The sequence below is a fragment of the Pangasianodon hypophthalmus genome, chromosome 10, assembly GCF_027358585.1.
Source record: "Pangasianodon hypophthalmus isolate fPanHyp1 chromosome 10, fPanHyp1.pri, whole genome shotgun sequence".
In the NCBI taxonomy this organism is placed as follows: domain Eukaryota; kingdom Metazoa; phylum Chordata; class Actinopteri; order Siluriformes; family Pangasiidae; genus Pangasianodon; species Pangasianodon hypophthalmus.
Genome location: NC_069719.1, coordinates 6,070,618 through 6,090,750, shown reverse-complemented (window position 1 = coordinate 6,090,750; position 20,133 = coordinate 6,070,618). Strand labels below are relative to the sequence as shown.

The 20,133-nt window shown below is 36.4% G+C and overlaps 1 protein-coding gene across 1 annotated transcript; it reads left to right on the top strand.

Annotated features, from left to right (window-relative positions):
• The first annotated feature begins 293 nt into the window (after positions 1–293).
• Positions 294–19,531, top strand: ncmap (non-compact myelin associated protein). The gene is made up of 4 exons (XM_026944119.3): positions 294–771; positions 13,524–13,615; positions 16,163–16,247; positions 16,944–19,531. Exons 2-4 carry the CDS (start codon positions 13,537–13,539, stop codon positions 17,203–17,205), a joined length of 426 nt encoding a protein of 141 aa, XP_026799920.1. The 5' UTR covers positions 294–771; positions 13,524–13,536; the 3' UTR covers positions 17,206–19,531.
• The last annotated feature ends 602 nt before the right edge of the window (positions 19,532–20,133 follow it).

Sequence of the window (20,133 nt, the reverse complement as noted above, 5' to 3'; positions counted from 1 at the left end):
ATGCTTCTGATTGAGCACATGGAGAATCTGTATCCATGTCTTTGTGCCATCAGCTGAGGTTAGGTCTCAGATGCACACACACTCTCGTTGCCCATTTAAATCTGACTGATAAGATAGTACATCTCTCAGCCACTACCAGAACAATTGGATTTGCATAGTTGTGGCACAGGGGTTTGTTTTTATTGTTTTTTTTTTTTTGGTTTTTTTTTCATACAGATTTTGTAATGCTCTGTATCTGTTTTTTTTTTTTTTTTTTTTTTTTAATTCTCACATGCACACATGAATGTATGCTTTCATGTACACACCTCTGTGTTTTTGTGTGCAGCTGTGATCAATACGCATGTATTTGTGATACCAGTGCTAGAGTGTGTGTGGGTAGGTAGGTGAAATCTGTGCGAGATCAATAAGTGCATGTGTAAAGGTGAGAGCAGTATGAGATCAGTGTGAGATCTGTGTGTGTGTGTGTGTGTGTATTGTATTCCCAGTGCGGCACGCCTAGGGGGCCAGGCCAGACCTGAAAAACCAGCCGCCTCCTCCTCTCCGATTCACCACAGTAGAGTGCGCCACACACACCTGTCAGCCAGGTACACACAACAGACGCGAACACACACTTTTCTCCATGGCTTTCTGGTAAAGTGCTTTACCTGGTCCTTTTCTTTGGAGTTCTTCTCTCATCAGCCACGTTACCTTGCTGGACTATGCCCTGCTCTGTGGACTGAGAGGCTTGCACTGCAGGGAGAGATTTTTCCACAAGCAGGTGTGATCGAGAAGGTACATTTAACCAACTCAGAATCACCATCTAATCTAGAACTAACTGTCTATTCTGTTCTGCGTGTATAGCGTGTTTGCTTTGATTGTTCAGTTCAACAGCAGTATTGTTGAGGGGCTTTTTGTGTTGTTTGCGTGTGTGTTTTGTGTGTGTGTGTGTGTGAAAACAGACGCGTTGGTGGAAGTGAATAGTTAACATTCCTATATGCTGGCTTTAACAGATGTATGTTCAAGGCTTGATTATGTTTGATGCTGTTCCTGTTCTCTACTATGCCAACGCACTTTTTGAGCCTCAACTGTAGAAATAGAACCTGCATTACACTAAAAAAAAGATGACTGAACTTGTGCTGAATCTTAAAGTTTTGTGAAGAGATTAAATTCCAAACAGTCTAATACCAATGTCCTGTTGTGACATTTTGGCACTTCCAGTTTGGTACAAAAATGGGTGGCGAATCCAGATTATTTACACCAGTGGGGCCCAAAAGTCTGAGAGCACTAGTGAAAATACTTCTATTTTGCATTCTTTTCTAATACAACCATTTTTCGTTACAAAATATATTCTTGACAACTTGTGAAAAGTAGAATTTTTGAAATATTTACATGAATTTCAGAGTTTCTTAGTATTTGGTACATCCCCTTTTTGCTTTAATGACAGTGTTCACTCAAGCTGGCATGGACTCCACAAGTTTGTGCAAAACCTCATGATCCATTTTAGATCAAATCCATCAGAGTGTCGTCTGAACACATGCATCAATAAAAGATAAGACATGAGGAAAATCTGACCTTTTGTACAAAGCAGTTAACATGGTCAATATCACCCATTTGCTTACATTTAAATAGGGACCTAGAAATAGTCTCTATTTATTTGTTTTAAATATTTCAAAATTCTAAAATCTTCTGTTTATTAAAAAAAAATCCTAGATTTTCAATGTGATCTCAGACTTTTGGACCCCACTGTATACAGCTAAAGTCAGAGAGCACCCTTTTGTCTTTGATCCAATGTCCATTCAGTACTTATTGTAACTGAATATCACAAAGATTTCAACAGATTAAAAAAAACATCTATAATCTGTATATAGTATATAATATTTTATTTGTAATATTGATATTTATTGTTGAACTGTATACAGTAAATTAGTACTGGATGTCTGTTTGACTGAAAATGGAATTAATGTACTGAACATTTTCCCCTCGTTATTATTTGTCACAAAATAATTAACAGTAAGTGTTATGGCCATCTGACTGAAAACAAAAGGGTGCTCTCTGACCTTTGCACAGTGCAATAGCTATTGAATTTTCAATTAAAAACAAAACTTAGGTGACAGACATGAAAGAATGTGCTACCAAAGCTGTACTTATAGACTTTTATTTAATTTTCCAACACTGGAGCAGTACACTAAAAATATGCACTTTCTCAAAGGTTCTGTGGTGGCCACGTGAGTAGCCATCAGAGTCACACAAATACACTGCTAACCAAAAATCTTTCCCTCTGAAAAAAGTAGTCCCATCTCTGAAAAGATGAATTGTACAGATTTCACGATTCATTTACATACACCTTCAATAAACTAAACTAACTAAATAAATAAGTTTATTGGCAGGATTCAACAACTGCCTTTACACTTCCATGATAAGAGAGTTTGTGTAAGAGTAAGTGTAATGTGTGTGCTAGTGGCACATGGATGGGAAATGCTCATGCACATGATTATGTGTAAAATAAAAACACTGGAGTAACTTTTAATACAATACTCCAACTAATCTCATTCAAAAAGTCTAGTTCAGGGGTTCTCAAACTTTTTTCAGTCAGGGACCTCTTTTAAAAAAAAATATATATATTTCCTTCACTAAAGATTTATTTTAGAAAAGTTTTAAAAAATAGGCACATTACATAAATTTTACTATAAAATTTTGTCTTTTTATTAGAGCCAAATAGCGACTAACTCAGTAAATATGTAATATGTAAATATGTAATCTTGGTCAGGGTGGCTGTGGATCAGGAGGTTATCCCAGGAACACTAGGCACAAGGCGGAAATACACCCTGGATGAGATGCCAGTCTATCACAGGGAGAGAGAGAGATTTTTTTGATGTTCATTTTTGAGATTTCTACCCATTTTTATGAATATTGTCATTCAATATGCTGACCTCAGTGGCCATATGATGATCATTGAAGGCTGTCCTTAGTCAAATGTAGAATTTCTGGTTTTAACAGTACTGAAACGAACTGTACTGAAAATGAAACAATTCAAAATTTTCAAAGGAAGCTGGTAAATATTTCTGCTTAGAGGTGATCATCGCATCTTACGTGTAATATGAGAAACTATCCTGATCAGAAATTACTGGTTAATGAATGCAGTAAATCAGTGGATTCAATCAAATGACAAAAAAGGTGTATATTTACAAGTGTTTCTGGCCTGTAAGTAGCTCAGTAGAGGCTTTTAATCATTAGTCTACTCTGACTGAGTGCATGTTACTGATATCCAGAGGGGGAAAGTACAGTTTCTTAGTACACTTTGCATTTATCAAGACAGTTTGTGTTGTGACAGCTAGCTATTAGCATTCAGATAGTTTGTGTCCTCAGAGTTGTCATCATGCTAGGTAACATTTGAGAGATTAGGAATAAAACTGAAATCAGTGCGTGATTTGAGCTAGACGTCTTTTTTCTTTTGTGAATCTTTCTTTTACTTTTACCTTCATACTTTATGTAAATTTATGAGTTTACACTTTTCTGTGTTAACTTAAGTGAAGAATTTAAGCCTATACTTCAGTGTTTACCAGAGTATTTATTTAGATGAATAATTGCGCTTTTCCTTGAGTAAAGGATTTGGGTACCTGTGTACTCAACCTCTGCTGATATTAGTAAAATCAGTTGGTGTTGAATTACAGGGGCAACAGCGTTCAATGTAGTTGTTATTGTTGGAATCTGCTATTTGAATTGAATGGTTAAGTTTCTACATGTCGCATTCCTAATGGTTTAGGCATTGGCTAGTAATAAAGACAGAATGCTTAAGTCATGTGACTAGTAATAACGAACCTGTGTAGTATTAATGTATCAGTGGTAATGTTACAAGCTAAGCTTCCATCAACTTTACACACATTTTGTGTAAGTAAATAGTATTTAAAATATGTAGAATTTTGCTGCTGCAGTTCATTTCTCTCGAATTTATTTTAGCAAGAAAAATGCTTTACATAATGCTGTAATTTCCAGTAGAAACTACACACATACATTTGACACATTTTACGTATTTTGTTTGGCTTCTCGGCAGTTTTCCATTACCTGCTGATAGGTGTGACGAAACCCGACCTGACACCACTGATTAATATTAGCCTCATTCTTGTCATTTTTCTGTCTCAGCTAATCAGCACAGTTGAAAACAATTGCCCTTTTACCACCCCATAGGTTGTGTGATAAAGATGACAGGCAAGCAAGCAATTTACAGAAAATTGAACCTCTGGCAAAAATGTGCTGTGGTTCATTTTTTTAGATTGTTATGGGAACATAATGAACATCTAGTCACATGACATAATTTATGTGTACTCATTATTTTTCCATTACATTTCCATTATAGTTTTTCACAACTTTTCATATATGAACACAGAATTCTGTTCAAAAAAGAAAAAAGTCAGAGATTGAAAAAATAGGAATAGGTTTTGTTGATATTTGTAAAATATTAGTAATAATCATGGTTTCACCTAAATTGGCAAACATTTCAAATGTTTGTATCTCTGTAAATGTACTATCTATGCGTAGTTCCGCATGTCTTCTTGGGTTTCCTCTGGGTTCTTTACTTTCCTCCTACCTCTCAATAACATGGTAGGCGTATTGACCTTACTAAATTGCCCCTAGGTGTGAATGTGTGTGCATGGTGCCCTGCGATGGACTGGCGTCCCATCCAGGGTGTAGGTCCACTGCGACCCTGACCAGGATATGCACTTTTTTAAAAATTTTTTTCTTTAAACTTTTCTTGGTAATTCTAATATACAGTATGTATATGTTGTGTATAGTCTGATGCTGCTACTATAACACTACAATTTCACTACAATCTATCTATAAAGCAGTTACAGAAGAATGAATGAATGATCTCTCAGATGAAAACTTGCCTATTGACTCTGTAACCTTCTTACTTGAATATTCGACTGTGTGCACTGCGTAAAAGCAGAAATGTAATTTAAGCCACCTGAAAGTGCACAAAAGCAAGACTCGGCTTCTTGTATACGCCCATCTAATCTGTTTCTTGGTTAATCCCTTAAAGCAGCATGGCACAATATGCACGAAATGTTAATCGTTACAATTATTATTATTAATGCTAATATTAGCATCATGGATAATTATAATGCGATTGATGAAATGAGTCATTTATGACCATAACAGAACTGTTAGGATTCTCTGTCTATTATTGATCTTGCATTAAATGATGTATTATAAGTTTTTAATAATAAAAATTAAATAAATAACTTAGGTTTTGTTCAGTTGCACTTTGAGATGGTTTGTTAATGCATGAAATCCCATAAGACGAAAAGCTCAGCTAATTTAGACTCTTGGAACTAAAGTCTGAAAGACATGCACACAGGCTGGAGGTGTCTGATGAATTGGACCATTGTCTGATCAAGGCTGAATGAAGGTACAGAGACATCTTAATGGTTGCTACTGAAAGCAAAATTCAATGTGATGACAACACAGTGGCTGAAAACACTCAGTGCACCTGGTCTGTAATGAATTTCCCAGCTAGAGATTTACTAGTTAAATATTGACCAGTGGGAACTTTATTCACATTGGCTGTGTGTGTGTGTGTGTGAGTGGCTTAGTTCAGCAGGAACTCACAAAAAGGAACTCATTTGCTGCTTGCGCAAGAGAGAAAGGAGTAAAAGTCAGATGGATAAATACACACGTGATTGTGAAAACTGACATCATGTTTATAGGCTATATAATGGCCAGACAGTTTCCCACACCCAGAATGATTATAATCTCAGAATAATTTATACGATTACAGGCAGACTTTACAGAAGGTTAATCTGTGTAAATGATCCATAGGGAATAACCTGCAGACTAGCACCCTCAGATCAGATAGCAGCGATGGAAATATAACAGCTAAAATGAACCTGTCAGCCCAGTAAAGATGTATATGAAGTAGTAAATGACAAGAAAGGCACGGCCGCAATCACAGCATTACAGGCAGGATTAACTTTGTACCTTAAATGAGTTTCAAAGATACATTATATCCTCTAGCTTAATGTACAAGAGACTTACCCTTAAGGGTAACACTGTCTAAGGGTTCATCTGTTAAACTGGCTGAACATTTTGGGGCCTCTCAAAAAAAAAAAAAATAACAAATGGCACAAAATAATGTATAAATATGAATTTGTGACACACACTATCCTTGTATGGACCTTCTACTGACTAAATATTAATGCTACATCTAAATCTAACCTAATGTGTTTGTTTGTTTGTTTGTTTGTTTTTAATAAAAGCTACAGTTTTTGTAGGGAAAAAAACAGTTTTCCTTGTGGGGACCAGCCAACTGTCCTCACAATGTCAAAACGGTCAGACGTTCTATCCTGGTGGGGACATTTGGTCACCATCAAGATATGAAAGCCTGCACACACACAGAAAGAAGACCGAACAGGCCATGAGTCACAATGATCATTTTATGACAAGGTGCTATTCAAGACACCTGTGTGTGTGTCTGTGTGTGTGTGTCTGTGTGTGTGTGTCTGTGTGTGTGTCTGTGTGTGTGTCTGTGTGTGAGTCTGTCTGTCTGTGTGTCTGTCTGTCTGTGTGTGAAACCCGCTTGATTGCATGACGCAAAATTGGAGTTGCTGTTGCCAGATTTTTAGTTATCAGCACTTGTGCATTAACTTCCTCTCTGGGAACTCCAAATGGGTGTGTTCAAATTCACCCATTAAAAATATAATTAATCTTTATTTTAAACGGAATAGAAAATATGACTCATGTGTTGAGGGCTGTTTCCTTTACGCACAGCAGTTATATTAATTACATTTTATGTAACACAAAAGAGTTGCTGTGGCAGCATGCCAGAAATTAAATGATTGGTAAAATAAACTAACAAAAGAAATTCATCGGTGTGGTGAAATTCTGTGCCTACTGATTACACACTAAATACTGCAAATAATACAAACAATTCATTTCAATAATAACATATCTGTTTAACAATGTACTGTATATTAATACATTACATGCTCTGTAGGTATAAATCTTCCCAGGATGTCGTGTAAATTACTCTATTTTCAATATTACTTTTAAATATTTCTTCAGTTTTAGTTCTGAGATCTAAGATATTGTGAAAGTATTATCCTTTTTAGGCAAGTGAAAACATGTATTATATTGCGCCTGTTTCAGTGTTAGTGTTAATGTATTCATGACACACACTCAGTCAGTTTATTAAGAACACTTGTTAATGTTCACATCAAACATCAGAATGTGGGGGGGGGCGGGACAGGGGTAATCATAGCGACTTTGACTGTGGCATGGTTGTTGGTGAGCTGGTTGGAGTACTTTAGAAACTACTGATCTCCTGGGATTTTCACACACAACAGTCTCTATAGTTTACACATAATGGTGCGAAAAACACAAAACATCAGTTCTGTGTGCAGAAACACCCTGTTAATAAGAGAGGTCAAAGGAGAATGACTAGACTGGTTCAAGCTGACAGAAACTCGAATAACTCTTTACAAATGTAGTGAGCAGAAAAGCATCTGAAAACGCAGTACAATGCCAACCCCTGAGGCAGACGTGCTACAACAGCAGGAGACCAAATCAGGGTCCACGCTTGTCAGACAAGAACAGGAATTTGAGGCTACAGTGGATACAGACTTACTGAAACTGGACAGTTGAAGATTGGAAAAACATTAGCATTTTTTCTATCTTCAGCTGTCCAACTGAGATGCTTTTCTGCTCACTACAGTTGTAAAGAGTGATTAGTTGAGTTACTGTAGCTTTCCTGTCAGCTTGAACCAGTCTGGCCATTCTCCTCTGACCTCTCTCATCAGCACTGTGACCTCATCAATGCTGTAAATTGTAGAGACCCTTATGCATGAATATCTCAGGAGACCAGCCCATCTGGCACCAGCATCCATGCCATGGTCAAAGAAACCGTGTTCATTCTGCATGATTTTATACATTGGGCTGCTGTCACGTGATTGGCTGATTGGATAAGTGCATGAAGGTTCCTAATAGATTGGAAGGTGAAACATGATTGAGGGTTAAAGAATTGTTATCATCATCAAACATAGAATTTAAAAGTCAGCTAGTAAAGGTCTGCTAGCGATGCTGTCTCTCAGCTTTGGTGATAACTAAGGCCGTAAAGGTTTATGGTGTCAGATACAGAGAGAGAGTGGAGACTACACCTATGGCTTACCTTTACAGTACATCCAAGTTGTCTTTTATGACTGTTTGATGTTCTGCCTCTGTTCTGCTGCCTGTAGCTAATCCCAAAACAAACAGAACAAATTAGGAGTGCTGTAAAGATGAATGTAGACCTCTAAACCAAGCACACAGTAAGAGGGGTTAATAATCTCATTAGGCTAATACTAACTTACATTCTATTAGTGTTTGACCACTATTCATGTCGTTGTTTACTTTTTTTTTTTTAATTGGGGACATATTCGTTTAAAGGAGAGCATATTGTAATTGTAGACACTGAGGGGTAGAAAGGACTGGATATTTTCCTCTAATTAGAATCGATGCTGATTTTCTTAATATTATTGATACAAACCTCGTAGGCACACTACTGTTCGAAGGTCGTCGAACTAAATTCACTAAAATGAAGATGCCTTCAAAATTGCTTAGAAACATTTTATATTTTCCAAATAATTATTATACTGAAGAGTAAGCAATAAAACAACCAATAAAAATGAATTAAATCATCCAGATTTTCCTTTGCATTTGCAATGGCATAAATTCTCTGGTAAAATCCCAGACAATGCCTATGATGTTTTATCAGAAACGTGATCTATTAGGGCTTAACAAAATACAAACATTTATCTGTAAAATTGTTTGGATATCTCATTTCTTTTCTACTGACATGCTAATGCAGTAGTCATAAAATAGTAGTGTACGATTAAGACTTTTGCACAGTACTGTACAGTAAAACTAAACAATGTAACTAAGGTGGTAATAACTGTGATTAAGTTTGTGACTGGCTATTGACGTGATTATAACATGAAGTGATCATGTGTGTGATGACCAGGTGTGTATTGGGTGGATGATGAGTTGATCCGGTGTAGGATGACCACTTGTGTAATCAACAGATATCCAAGTGTATGTTGGGTATGATGAGGTGATCATATGTGTGATGACCTGCTGTATATTGGACTGATAATGAGGTGTGTATTAGATAGGTGATGAGGTAATCAGGTGTGTAGTGGAATGATAATCAGGTGTGTATTGGGTAGGTGATGATCAGGTGTGTGATAGTAGGGAGTGTAGTGGACTGGTGAAGTAGTCATCACATACTTAATCACTTGATGAGTAACAGGTGTGTTTATGTTGGCAGCTATTTTAAATCTAGATTTAGTCTTGCTCTTTTGATGGAAATACATAATCATATAATAGTTTACATTTTAGCTAATTTTGGTATTATTAGATTTACTCTAGATTTAGTTGACAAAATGCTACAGCGATTGTAATCAACTACAACTGAACAGTTTTCTCTAAGTTTCCAAATTGGAACTGAATCATTTTCTAAGTTTTCTATTTCTTTAAATGAATGGCATATTGCTTTACAAATGTATGTTGCCATTGTGGGTTTAGTAAATGCGCCATTTTCTTGACATTTCCCTGACATGTTCATGAATTGTTCCTATTACATTACAGTGTTATTACATTTCATTGCATATTTTGAGTAGAATGGTGTAGCTATGGTATAGTTTTCACTGGTGCGGAGTGGCTAGGTGAAGAGATTATTAGGTGTATGATAAATGGGGTGCAGTGAACTGGGAGGATTTGGTGTCCGATACTCAGGTGTGCTGTAGGCAGGCGATGAGGTGTAGTGGAGAGCTGATGGCATACTCAAATGTAAGATGAAAATGTGTAGGTGTCTATTAGGTGTATAGTTAACTGATGAGGTGATCATGTGTGTGATGGACAGTAATGTGCTATGTGTAGTGAACAGGTGGAGATCATGTGTGTGATGTTCAAGTCCGTAATTTATGATGTTCATGTGCATAATTCACAGTCGAAGATGATCTGATGATCTGTTGTGTGATACTTTCATCCTCTGGTGCTCCGCCTACAGCCCACAAAACACCTGATATTTATTACACATTAATTTTGTGCATAAGCTTCAGAGTCTTGAAGGTTGCAAACTTATTGGCTATCTGTGCTTTTCAGAGTCAGATCTGAATTTTATCTGTTTCTAAAAGAATAGATCTAACCACTGTATTTCTGTGTATGTGGGAGGTAAAGACAAGATGTACATGTGTGTGTATGTGTGGTTGTGGTCGAACTGTGCTCGCTCTTCCGTGTTACAGAGTTTTCAGCTTTTATAGCCAATGCAAATTTTGTTCTGCTTCCAACAATGACAGACAAAACCTGAGGTTCCAGCTGGAGCACTCAAATTCGACTGAGCGTACTTAGAGAATTTTGGGTTTGTACTGAATTCCTCCAGCAGAAGGGGAATTTATGCAGAATAAATTATTTATCTAGAATAAATTCATTCAGTATAAAAGCAGGTTGGCTGTAGAGAGTGTTTAAGGCCTACTGGATACTGCATCACTTTCAAGGTCGATTAAATTTTTTTTAATTCAATTTTATTTGTATAGCTCTTTTACCAGTTTTTAAAGCAATGTTTAACGGTTTCTCTCAGAGCGACCAACCAAAGAAAGTTTTAGGGTGCTAGATGAAACTTTTCAGTAAAGCTAAGTAGTTGAAGGTTGAAGGTCCTTCACAATTTACCTCCACACATTTACTAAATATTGACCCCTTCGCAAACCTCCCTTCAGCAGAATGGGAGAGCCTCCCATTAAGGCCATCACCAACTAAACCTTGATCTCAGGCATCATATGGGCCAGAGCCAGAGGTGGTAAAAGTAGCCAAATTCTTTCTCAAGTACTGTAACTGTGCAAGGATTCATCTAAATATATTCTCTGGTAAAAGCTGAAACACAGTTTTAAAGTCTTCACTTAGGTTAAAGAAGGAATGTATAAACTTTTCAATTTACCCAAAGTTTGAAAGTGAAAGTACAAGAAAGATTTACAAAAGAGAAAGACATCTGCTTGAAATCACACACTGACTTTAGTTACTGATTGTAAATTAGTGCCCTTTTTACCAAGAAACCAAGGGAAAAAGTGGGAAAACTAAGCTAAGGCTAACTAACAACAGCTTTATTCCTAGTCTCTCAGGTGTTACATAGCATGACAATAACGATTTTAGAATCTGAATTCTAAAAGCTAGCTGTCACAACACAAAGTGCCTTGATAAATACAAAGTGTATGTCACAGCAAATAGATTATAGTGTAATCGAAGTTTAGAATTGTTAGGAATTTAGATCGACGCTGTCTGATGCTAAAAAGTCACTTCATGATGATGTGTATGATTGTGGAGAAATGTGGTAGTGGCAGAAATGTAGTTAGAAGAAAGTAGAGATTTTTCCTCTGAATTGTAGTAAGTAAAAGTCAAATAAAGAACTCAAGTAAAGCACAGTTTTTAAAAAAAAAAAAAAAAAAACAGACTGTTTGTTTCCACCTTCCTAACCAGAACTTGGCTAATTTCATCCCTAAGTCCTCTAAAGTTTAGCTATGCATTAAATGTCATGGATTAGATTTTGATTACATTTCCCACATTGCCCTTATATGCCTAAACTTAACCATATTTAATTATCAGCAGCCCTCAACCTCTGATCTCCGACTGTCAGAAAGAGGCGGGATCAAGTTACTACACGATTTCAGCCATGAGTTTCCTGTTGCCATTTACAGGGTTACACCTCTGACATGTGATTGAAACATTTATTCAGAGCTTTTCGGTGTGTGCAACACCCAAGAGTTCTCATAATTATCATTTTCTAGTGTGCCAGTCTAATGAGTCACTATTACACAACATTCTTCTTGGCCAACACACCTGTTTGAACTGTTCTGTAACACAAGAAGTTGGCAGGGCATGTTGTTTCGATCTTTAATCTGTGTCAGTGAATCTTAATCTTGGGATGTGATTGGCAGAATACGTGAACACTGATATAGTTAAACGCTAAAGAATTCAAAGATTTTTATTTAATCATGTCGTCATTGGCCAGAGTTTCTACATCACTGGAAACGGTGACATCTAAAAAGGATTATCTTTCCTTTACAGCGGCGCACAGGCGGAATCGTGCATGTTCAAATGAGAAGGGCACAGGGACACACAATATTTTATAGCAATTTATTTCAAATTAATTTGTATCTATCAATTCAGTTGAAATAGCACAGAAATATCTCTACGAATATTAAAAAACTAGCACAGAACTCCTCTTATCCATGTTCTTCAGAATTAATCTCTTCTCAGGATCGACATATTTGAGACTGCTAGCATGCAAGGCCTAGCCTACCTTTCAACTAACCTCATAGTGACCAAACTTACATTAAAACAAATACACTCACTGACCAATTTATTAGGAACACCTGTTTATTCATGCAACATGAATCTGTTCATTAACATCTGTTCATTCATGCAAATATCTAATCAGGATATCATGAGGAGCAGCTCGATGAATAAACTCATGTAGGCATGGGTCAAGAGCATCAGATGATATTAAGATCAAACATCAGATTGGGGGGGGAAATGTGATCTCGGTGACTTTGACCATTTTTAACCGTCCCTAGGCTTCACACTAGAGAATGTTGTGGGGGGAAAATACACACACAAAAAAAAAAAAAAAAAACAGTAAGCAGTAGTTCTCTGAGTGGACATATGCTGTTAATGAGAGAGGTCAAAGGAGAATGGACATACTTGTTCAAATTGACAGGAAAGGTATAGTAAGCAAAGTTGGTGAGTTTCTTTAAAAAAAAAAAAACTGGCCATTTTAGGATAATTAATTATCAGTGGTCTTTCTTGAAGATTTCTTCAAAGAAGACAAGACATGAAATCAGATAATTTATCGGTCACTGTTAATGTTCAAGTGAATGCATTTCCTTTCTGGGCTGCTGCTTTTAGCTACGAAACTTAGCTTGTTAGCTTAAAAGCTAAATAATCAGTTTCCTGCTGGGTGGATATACATTACTTTGCAATTAAAAAGGAATGCTGGAGTTTTTGGTATATCATCAGCATAACCATCATCCTACGTATAATGCATGCAACCAGCAAAAAATATGCTAGTTTTACAGGCAATACCAGCTTTACCAGGAAGGTTTAGCTAGTTAATCAGCATTCCCTTGCTGGTTAACCAGTTAAACCAACACCATTCCAGCAAGTAGGATAAACTAGACAAACCAGCAAAGGAAAGAACATTTAAGAAAAGGTTTTATTATGGTTATAATATCAATTAATAACTGCCACAAATAATACTGTGGCAGTAGTAGCTCTGTGTTTAAGACATTGGGCTTCTGATTGGAAGATCATGAGTTCAAATGCCAGCACCACCAAGCTGCCACTGCTGGGCCTCATCTGCTCAGTTGTGTAAATGAGATAAAAGTAAGTTGCTCTGGATAAGGGCGTCTGCCAAATTCCATAAGTAATTAATATTGAGTCACTTATCAACTCAAAGTTCACAGTCTTGAACTGTTCTCAGCAGTAACACTGAGTTTTAAAGCACTTTGTTTTGCTTGTTTCAGCACACTGGTGAAGATGCAAGCCACCACAGCTTCTCATGTGACCAACCTCACCTTGGCCACGACCAAATCGAGAGAACAAATCCTCATCCAGAGTAAGTGTGTGTGGGCCCTGTTACTGTAGTAAAATGTACATATGCATATAACCATTTGCATATATCAACTGTTTAACCATTAATAATGTAAGATTATAAGGTTTTGTTCAGGGACGGAAAAGGCATCACATACAAGAAATAAGTCTCATGTAATTCAGAGCTCAATTAAATGGAAAAACCTCAGTAGGACAGTAAAACAAGTGTATATACTATGTGTGTTCTACAGTGTTAGAAAGTGACGCTAACGTTGTCACAATGTTTAGTTAGTTGGTCTTAGTTACCATGCAGTTATGGTTTTATGGCAGAATAAAGGCTTTGAGCAGTGTTTATTCGGACCGTGGTGGTACTTAAACATTATCATGTTTGTTGATTTTGGATTGATCATCACACCACACCCTCAGTTCACCAGTTGGTGGTTACTCAGATCTGAGTGCTATTAGCTTGACAAAAAAAACTCTCTGAAGTGCCAGTATTTAGACATTAAATATTTGAATTAAATGTTTTCTTTTGTACAACTCTACACATAGTAGTTAAAGCTGTCCATCATATACTCTTTCATTTCATATGTAGTTGGAAAACTTGACCTAATGAACCCTGTATTATGCATGTACTGTTTTCTTAAGACAGCACTCCAAGTGGCCCGGTCTCCAATGCGCTTATCCCCCAACCACCCAACAAAAATCGAAAAGGCATGCACAGGGGAAAGCTTTAATTCTGTGCTGCTCTCATCTCCTGCACCTGCTTGCCCTGCTATAATATCACGTACGCTGATGCACTGTCCTGCTCTGTCCTCAGTGTTTGAAGTGTACTCGAATGCACATGCAGAGAAACAGTGGGTGAAGTGATTTGCAAAAGAACTGAAGAGATTAACATAATGTTTAATTGAGTAGGGAAAGCAGTGTAATGTGCCAGTGATAAAGCTGCAGAAAGGGAGATGAAAAAATTGAAAATAAAATTCTTGCAGCTTGCATGATTGCAGTGGAAGAAATAACATTCACTAAATAATCAAGAAACAACTAGTTAATAAATGGAACAGACCAGACATGGACTGCAGTGGAGGCAGTAAAAATAAAAATAAATAAACATATAAATAAATAAAAAGACTGAAAATGCATTGGGAGAAGGAAGAAGAATGAAGCAATAACTAAGAATTTTTAGAAATTATAGATATTATAAAATATAGATATTTTTTCCGATTAGCCTCACTAACAAATGGCTTTCTTGTGGCCACACAGCTGTTTAGTCCCAATCCTGTAAGTTCTCATCACATTGTGCGTGTGGAAATGCTATTACTTTCACTATTAAACATAGCCGTGAGTTCTCCTGTCGATTTTTTTACGATGTGACATCACCAAGCGTTTTAAAGATCTCCGATCACAATCATTCAAGATTTTTTTCCAACTACATTTCTGCTGTAAAGTTGACTGTTCAACTATCCTTCCAGGCTTTAATAATGAACTGGACATTTCATAACCCAGTTCCAGTGATTTCAGCAATCTCCTTAGTTGTTTTCTTTGCTTGATGCAGGCCAACAATTTTCCCCTTCAGTAACATCTTTTCCATGACCAGGGGATACGTAATCTGCCATGGTTGTTTAAGAAATGAGAAGCTACACACTGCATCAGTTAAGGTTAAAAGAATTGTTGCCAGCTGAAACATATTAATCACTGCAGTAATGATCCAATCATAGTATTTGCTTATTTAAACCCAAACAGCGACCTTTTTTTGGCCAGGCAGTGTGTGTGTGTGTGTGTGTGTGTGTGTATGTATATATATATATATATATATATATATATATATATATATATATATATATATATATATATATATATATATATGCACACTATATAAAGACAATGACACTTTTTTTGTCTAGAGCCTTGCCTTAAGATATAATTATTTTAGATATATACTCACATGCAAATGAACTGCCTATTTTTAGAACTGGTCCAAAGCCCTTTACACATGTACACACCAAACAAAACAATACAAAAGAAAAAAAAGAAGCAAAAAAACAAAGCCTCAGTAATGCAGTTTGTCTGCATTGCATTCCGCATTCAGTGTGCTGGCTCACGTTCACATGCAGAGATTGCCTCTCAAAACTGAGCAGATAAAAATTAAAAGCAGTTCATCAGGGTGAGCATCAGATTGCACAATACACAATATTGTTTGATTATGGTTTAAAAAGAAATTTTAATATCTGAACACTAATTACCTACAGTTGCTTTAAAAGTTGTAATACAGTTCAGTCTCTCATATCTCACTATCTAGTTCATAGTATTGAATGAAGAATTACTTATTTTGTTTGTCTTTATGTCAAATCTCAGTTGGAGCTCATTAAATCTGGACATCTTGGTGTGATATATATATATATATATATATATATATTTGCTACAGTACTATGGAATTTTAATGATTTTCTCCTCTAGAACAGAGTAGAAAGTTTAAGCAACTGAATGAAAACACATTTAAACACACTAACAAGTCTTCATAAAATCACAGAAGTAGAAAGCAGTAATCAATAACCAAACTTTTTTTCCCCTCCAGGTTCAGGCGCCATGATCGCAATTATCGTCATCGGCATCATAATCATCCTCAGCATACTACTCATCATACTGAAGACATATAACAAGTAAATCCACATTCCATATAACACACAGTGATAGGGTTGAATATTATAGGCCTGCATGTTCCCATAGTAAATAAGCATTCAACAGTTTCATGAATAAATACATGCATAAATACCTGTATGCAGCTTGTAAACATATTTAAAGACTGAAAGCACACCTAAATTAGATCAGCAGTTAATGTGTAAGCATGCTGAGATTGACGTCATTCTAATTGTTAAGGGACCTGTTCAGTTTTAATGGAGTGCATCTTTGCTATGAAAGTATTTTCCTAAAGAAACAACCTTTTCATGAAGCGGAAACAGTTTGGTGCAGTTAACAAAAAAATGAGACTAGCAGCACTTCAACAATGTGACAAATCAAGTTTCTTATAGAGAATTTCAAGAAATATGTATATGTACATAATATAATTTATTTTAGTTGTTATTTTATTATTATTTAGTGGAATCTAAGGATAATTTATTACAGTGTAAAAGACAAAAGTGTCCTGGTTTGAATTTCATTGGTCTAATAAAATTTTTTCCACCTCTTATTTTCTTATAATGGAATATAATAAAAATTTTGATAACAAAAAAGGGAAATTGAAGAAATAAATCAAAACTTAATATTTTTATTATTTTTATTATTAAATGGTAAATAACAGTTGGTTTGTTTAGCACATTTCAAGACTAAATAAGAGCAACATTGTGTGTTTGCCACAGGAAGATGCACACGAGGAGGATGCTCAGTGGGACTTCCAGCAAACCGCGGAAAAACACGACCTCAACAACGACGACGACGTTGCCAATGGAGAACATGCGAGGCAGCACCAACTTGGGAGGCTTTGCACACTTGCCCAACACCTTGGAGAACGGGTTCCGTTTACCACGAGCTGAGGTGGCCAACACGTCCAGGCAGGTCAGCATGGCCAGTGGCTCCACCGTGGTCACGATACACAACACGCCATCGATCGAAAATACGTAAAAATATACATATATGTATATATACACACACACATATATACATATATATATATATATATATATATATATATATATATATATATATATATATGTGACTTAAATGGGCTCCATTGTGCTATGTGATGAGAACACACACCCCTAGAATGAACAAACTGATCAGAGGATGATGACCAGGACATGGGGGGGAGGGGAGAAAGAAAGACTGAACACTGAACTATTGGCATGCTGAGACAAATATGAGCACCACTGAAGGCCAAATGTAGTCAATGGACCACTGGGGACATTTTAGGACCAAAAGACGTCAGACGGTGGTTAAATGGACCACAGGGAACTCTCAGAGGCAAGCATGGGCGATGGACCACTGGGGACATTTAGGGTTCATTATAGCTCTGAGAAAACCATTCCAGTGTTCTGTTAACATGTTGAAGGACCAGTGGCCATTTCACCGAATAATCGCACTTTGTGGTCTATGGAAATTGAAACTATCCACTTTTATAGCAGGAACCTCACAAAATGTCATGACTGAGTAAGTAATACAGTGTGTGATATCACAATCAGTTTCCCTTGAGTCCAAGTGTTAAGACAGTAGTGAATACAGAGTGAAGGCTGCCAATACCACTAACAATAACTGATGTCTCCCTTTATTTAAAATAAAGAACAACAAAAAAGCCTTTTAGTCTAAGGGCAGTTGTTAAATTCTGTCAGTAGATGTTTAATATGCGACCACAGCATTGCTGAATTCTCGATCCAGAAGGTGCTGTAACAAATGAAGGTGTATATTAACACATCTGTGTATATCATTCTAATAGGTTATCATTTCTATAACAACAGCTCATTCACACATAAAAAATGTGTTGTTATTTAATTGTATAATCATTGATAATGTGAGGTTTTCTCTGAGGAGACATTTATTTAACATTTTTGGAAGTATCAGCACTTTGTAATAGTCAGAAGTTTAAGTTTTCTGCCATGTGAAAGTCTTCAGGATGGAGGACTTTGCGCTTTGCAGTTTATTGGTAACATGACATTTTTTTTGTCTTATTAACTTCAGGAAAAAGTGAGGGAACTGTTTAGTGTTGTAATGCAAGTGATTACCGGTACATATGCTGTATTCGACTAGAGCTTATTGCTTGTAATTCCCGATCTCCAACCAAGAAAAGCCACAGAAAACGCCCCCTCGACTTGAATTTGTTACTTGGGAACTCAGGGTGGTCTTCACAAGTCAAATCAACATGGCTGTGCACAGCATCAGAAGTAAACAAAGTAGCACTTCTTACCTTTAAATGAGCTATACTGTATATACAAGTATTTGCTTTAGATCAGTCAACATACACACAATATTAGCTTGTTAAATCTATAAACACTGACTGAATAGTTTGCTGTTTTAAGGAGGAAAATATACATTGCTCATCAGTTAGCTGGACAGCTTATTGCCAGAAAAGACAAACATAATTTTATCCCACTTTGTACCTTGAACGCACAGAGGTCAAAATTGACATCATTCCAAGCTCCAACTTCGCACTTCTGAGGTAAGTCGAATACAGCATAATGTTTTGTGGAGGTTCCATAACATTTAAATGTAACTGTAAGCAGTTAAAAAGCACAACATGTCATTATAACAGGAATAAAACATTTTTGGATGTGCTGTTATAGGAAAATAATACACTTCACAGGAGACTTCCCTCTTCTTCATGCCGGGCCGTATCACACCCCACTGGTGTTGATTATTTTCCTATAACAGCATGGACCATTGTGTTCTGTTCCTTACATTTCACACAATTTCAAAACTACAACACGCTAAAGGCTTATTAATAGACAGAAGTGAGAGAAAGTCTTAACAAAGCTGTTCTTATCTGATTTTTGTGCAAGTTTCAAACACTAGAGCAATACAGTATAAGAAAAAAAATCACATTACTTGTGATGTTTGTGTCTGTGCACAATCATGAAACGGAAGCACTACTCATCAAATTATACAGATCGAAATACATTTGACTGAAGAATTAAAGCTCTCTACAACAAAATGTTAAATGCATACATGTTTACTGACGTCCAACTGAAGCCCAACAGCCGCCCTTATACTTCCACTATAAGTGTGTTTCACATAGGAATGTCTTGTTTCTCTGTACTGAAAAAAGAACATCAAAACATCACGGATGCAGTGGCTAGAGCGTAGTGGAATTAAAAAAAAAACACTCCAGAGCATTTAATGCAGCAACTTGATATAAAAGTTGGTGTTTACTGTAGAATTTTGCACATTCACATGTGATATTTTGTAAATAAAGCTTTTTATGTTGAGACAATAAAAACAAATGAAATGATTTGTTGAATTCTGCCATCACTGGTGCTTACTAAGAGATCTGTACAAGTTCAACTTTTATACTAGTCATGAAATTCCAGATTGTGATTTGTCAGAATGTGTTGATTAATTTTCTAAAACAGCAGCTCTGACAGTAGTTCCAGCTGTAATCCAAATCAAAGGTTTATATTAATGCGCTCGTCCTAATGTTATCATTTCTCTACTATATACTTACACAGGGATGTGCAATGGAGAACGCTCCATGTAAATTGATTAAAAAAAACGTTTAATCCTTGATATGAAGTTCTGCAAATTCTGTTGTTTAGCATTTATGAAAGGAGTCTTCAGTGTCAGCACTTTGTAAAAGTCAGCGGTAAAGCAGTTCCTTTAAGTTTTCCACCATGAGAAAGTTCGCAGGACAGAGTAGTCTTACACTTTATAGTTTCTCAGTAACATGACAAGGACCTGGTTCCTTAGGAAAATCCTTAGGATTTTTTGGATCGTTAATGGGTTGTGGGCCTCCTAAAAAAAGGGGTTCTACTTGTAACTCTCTATGTAGTAGGGTTCTACACAGAATCTTTAAGGTTTCCTTCACAAGGACAAGAACCATTAAGGGGACTAGATTTAATTTTT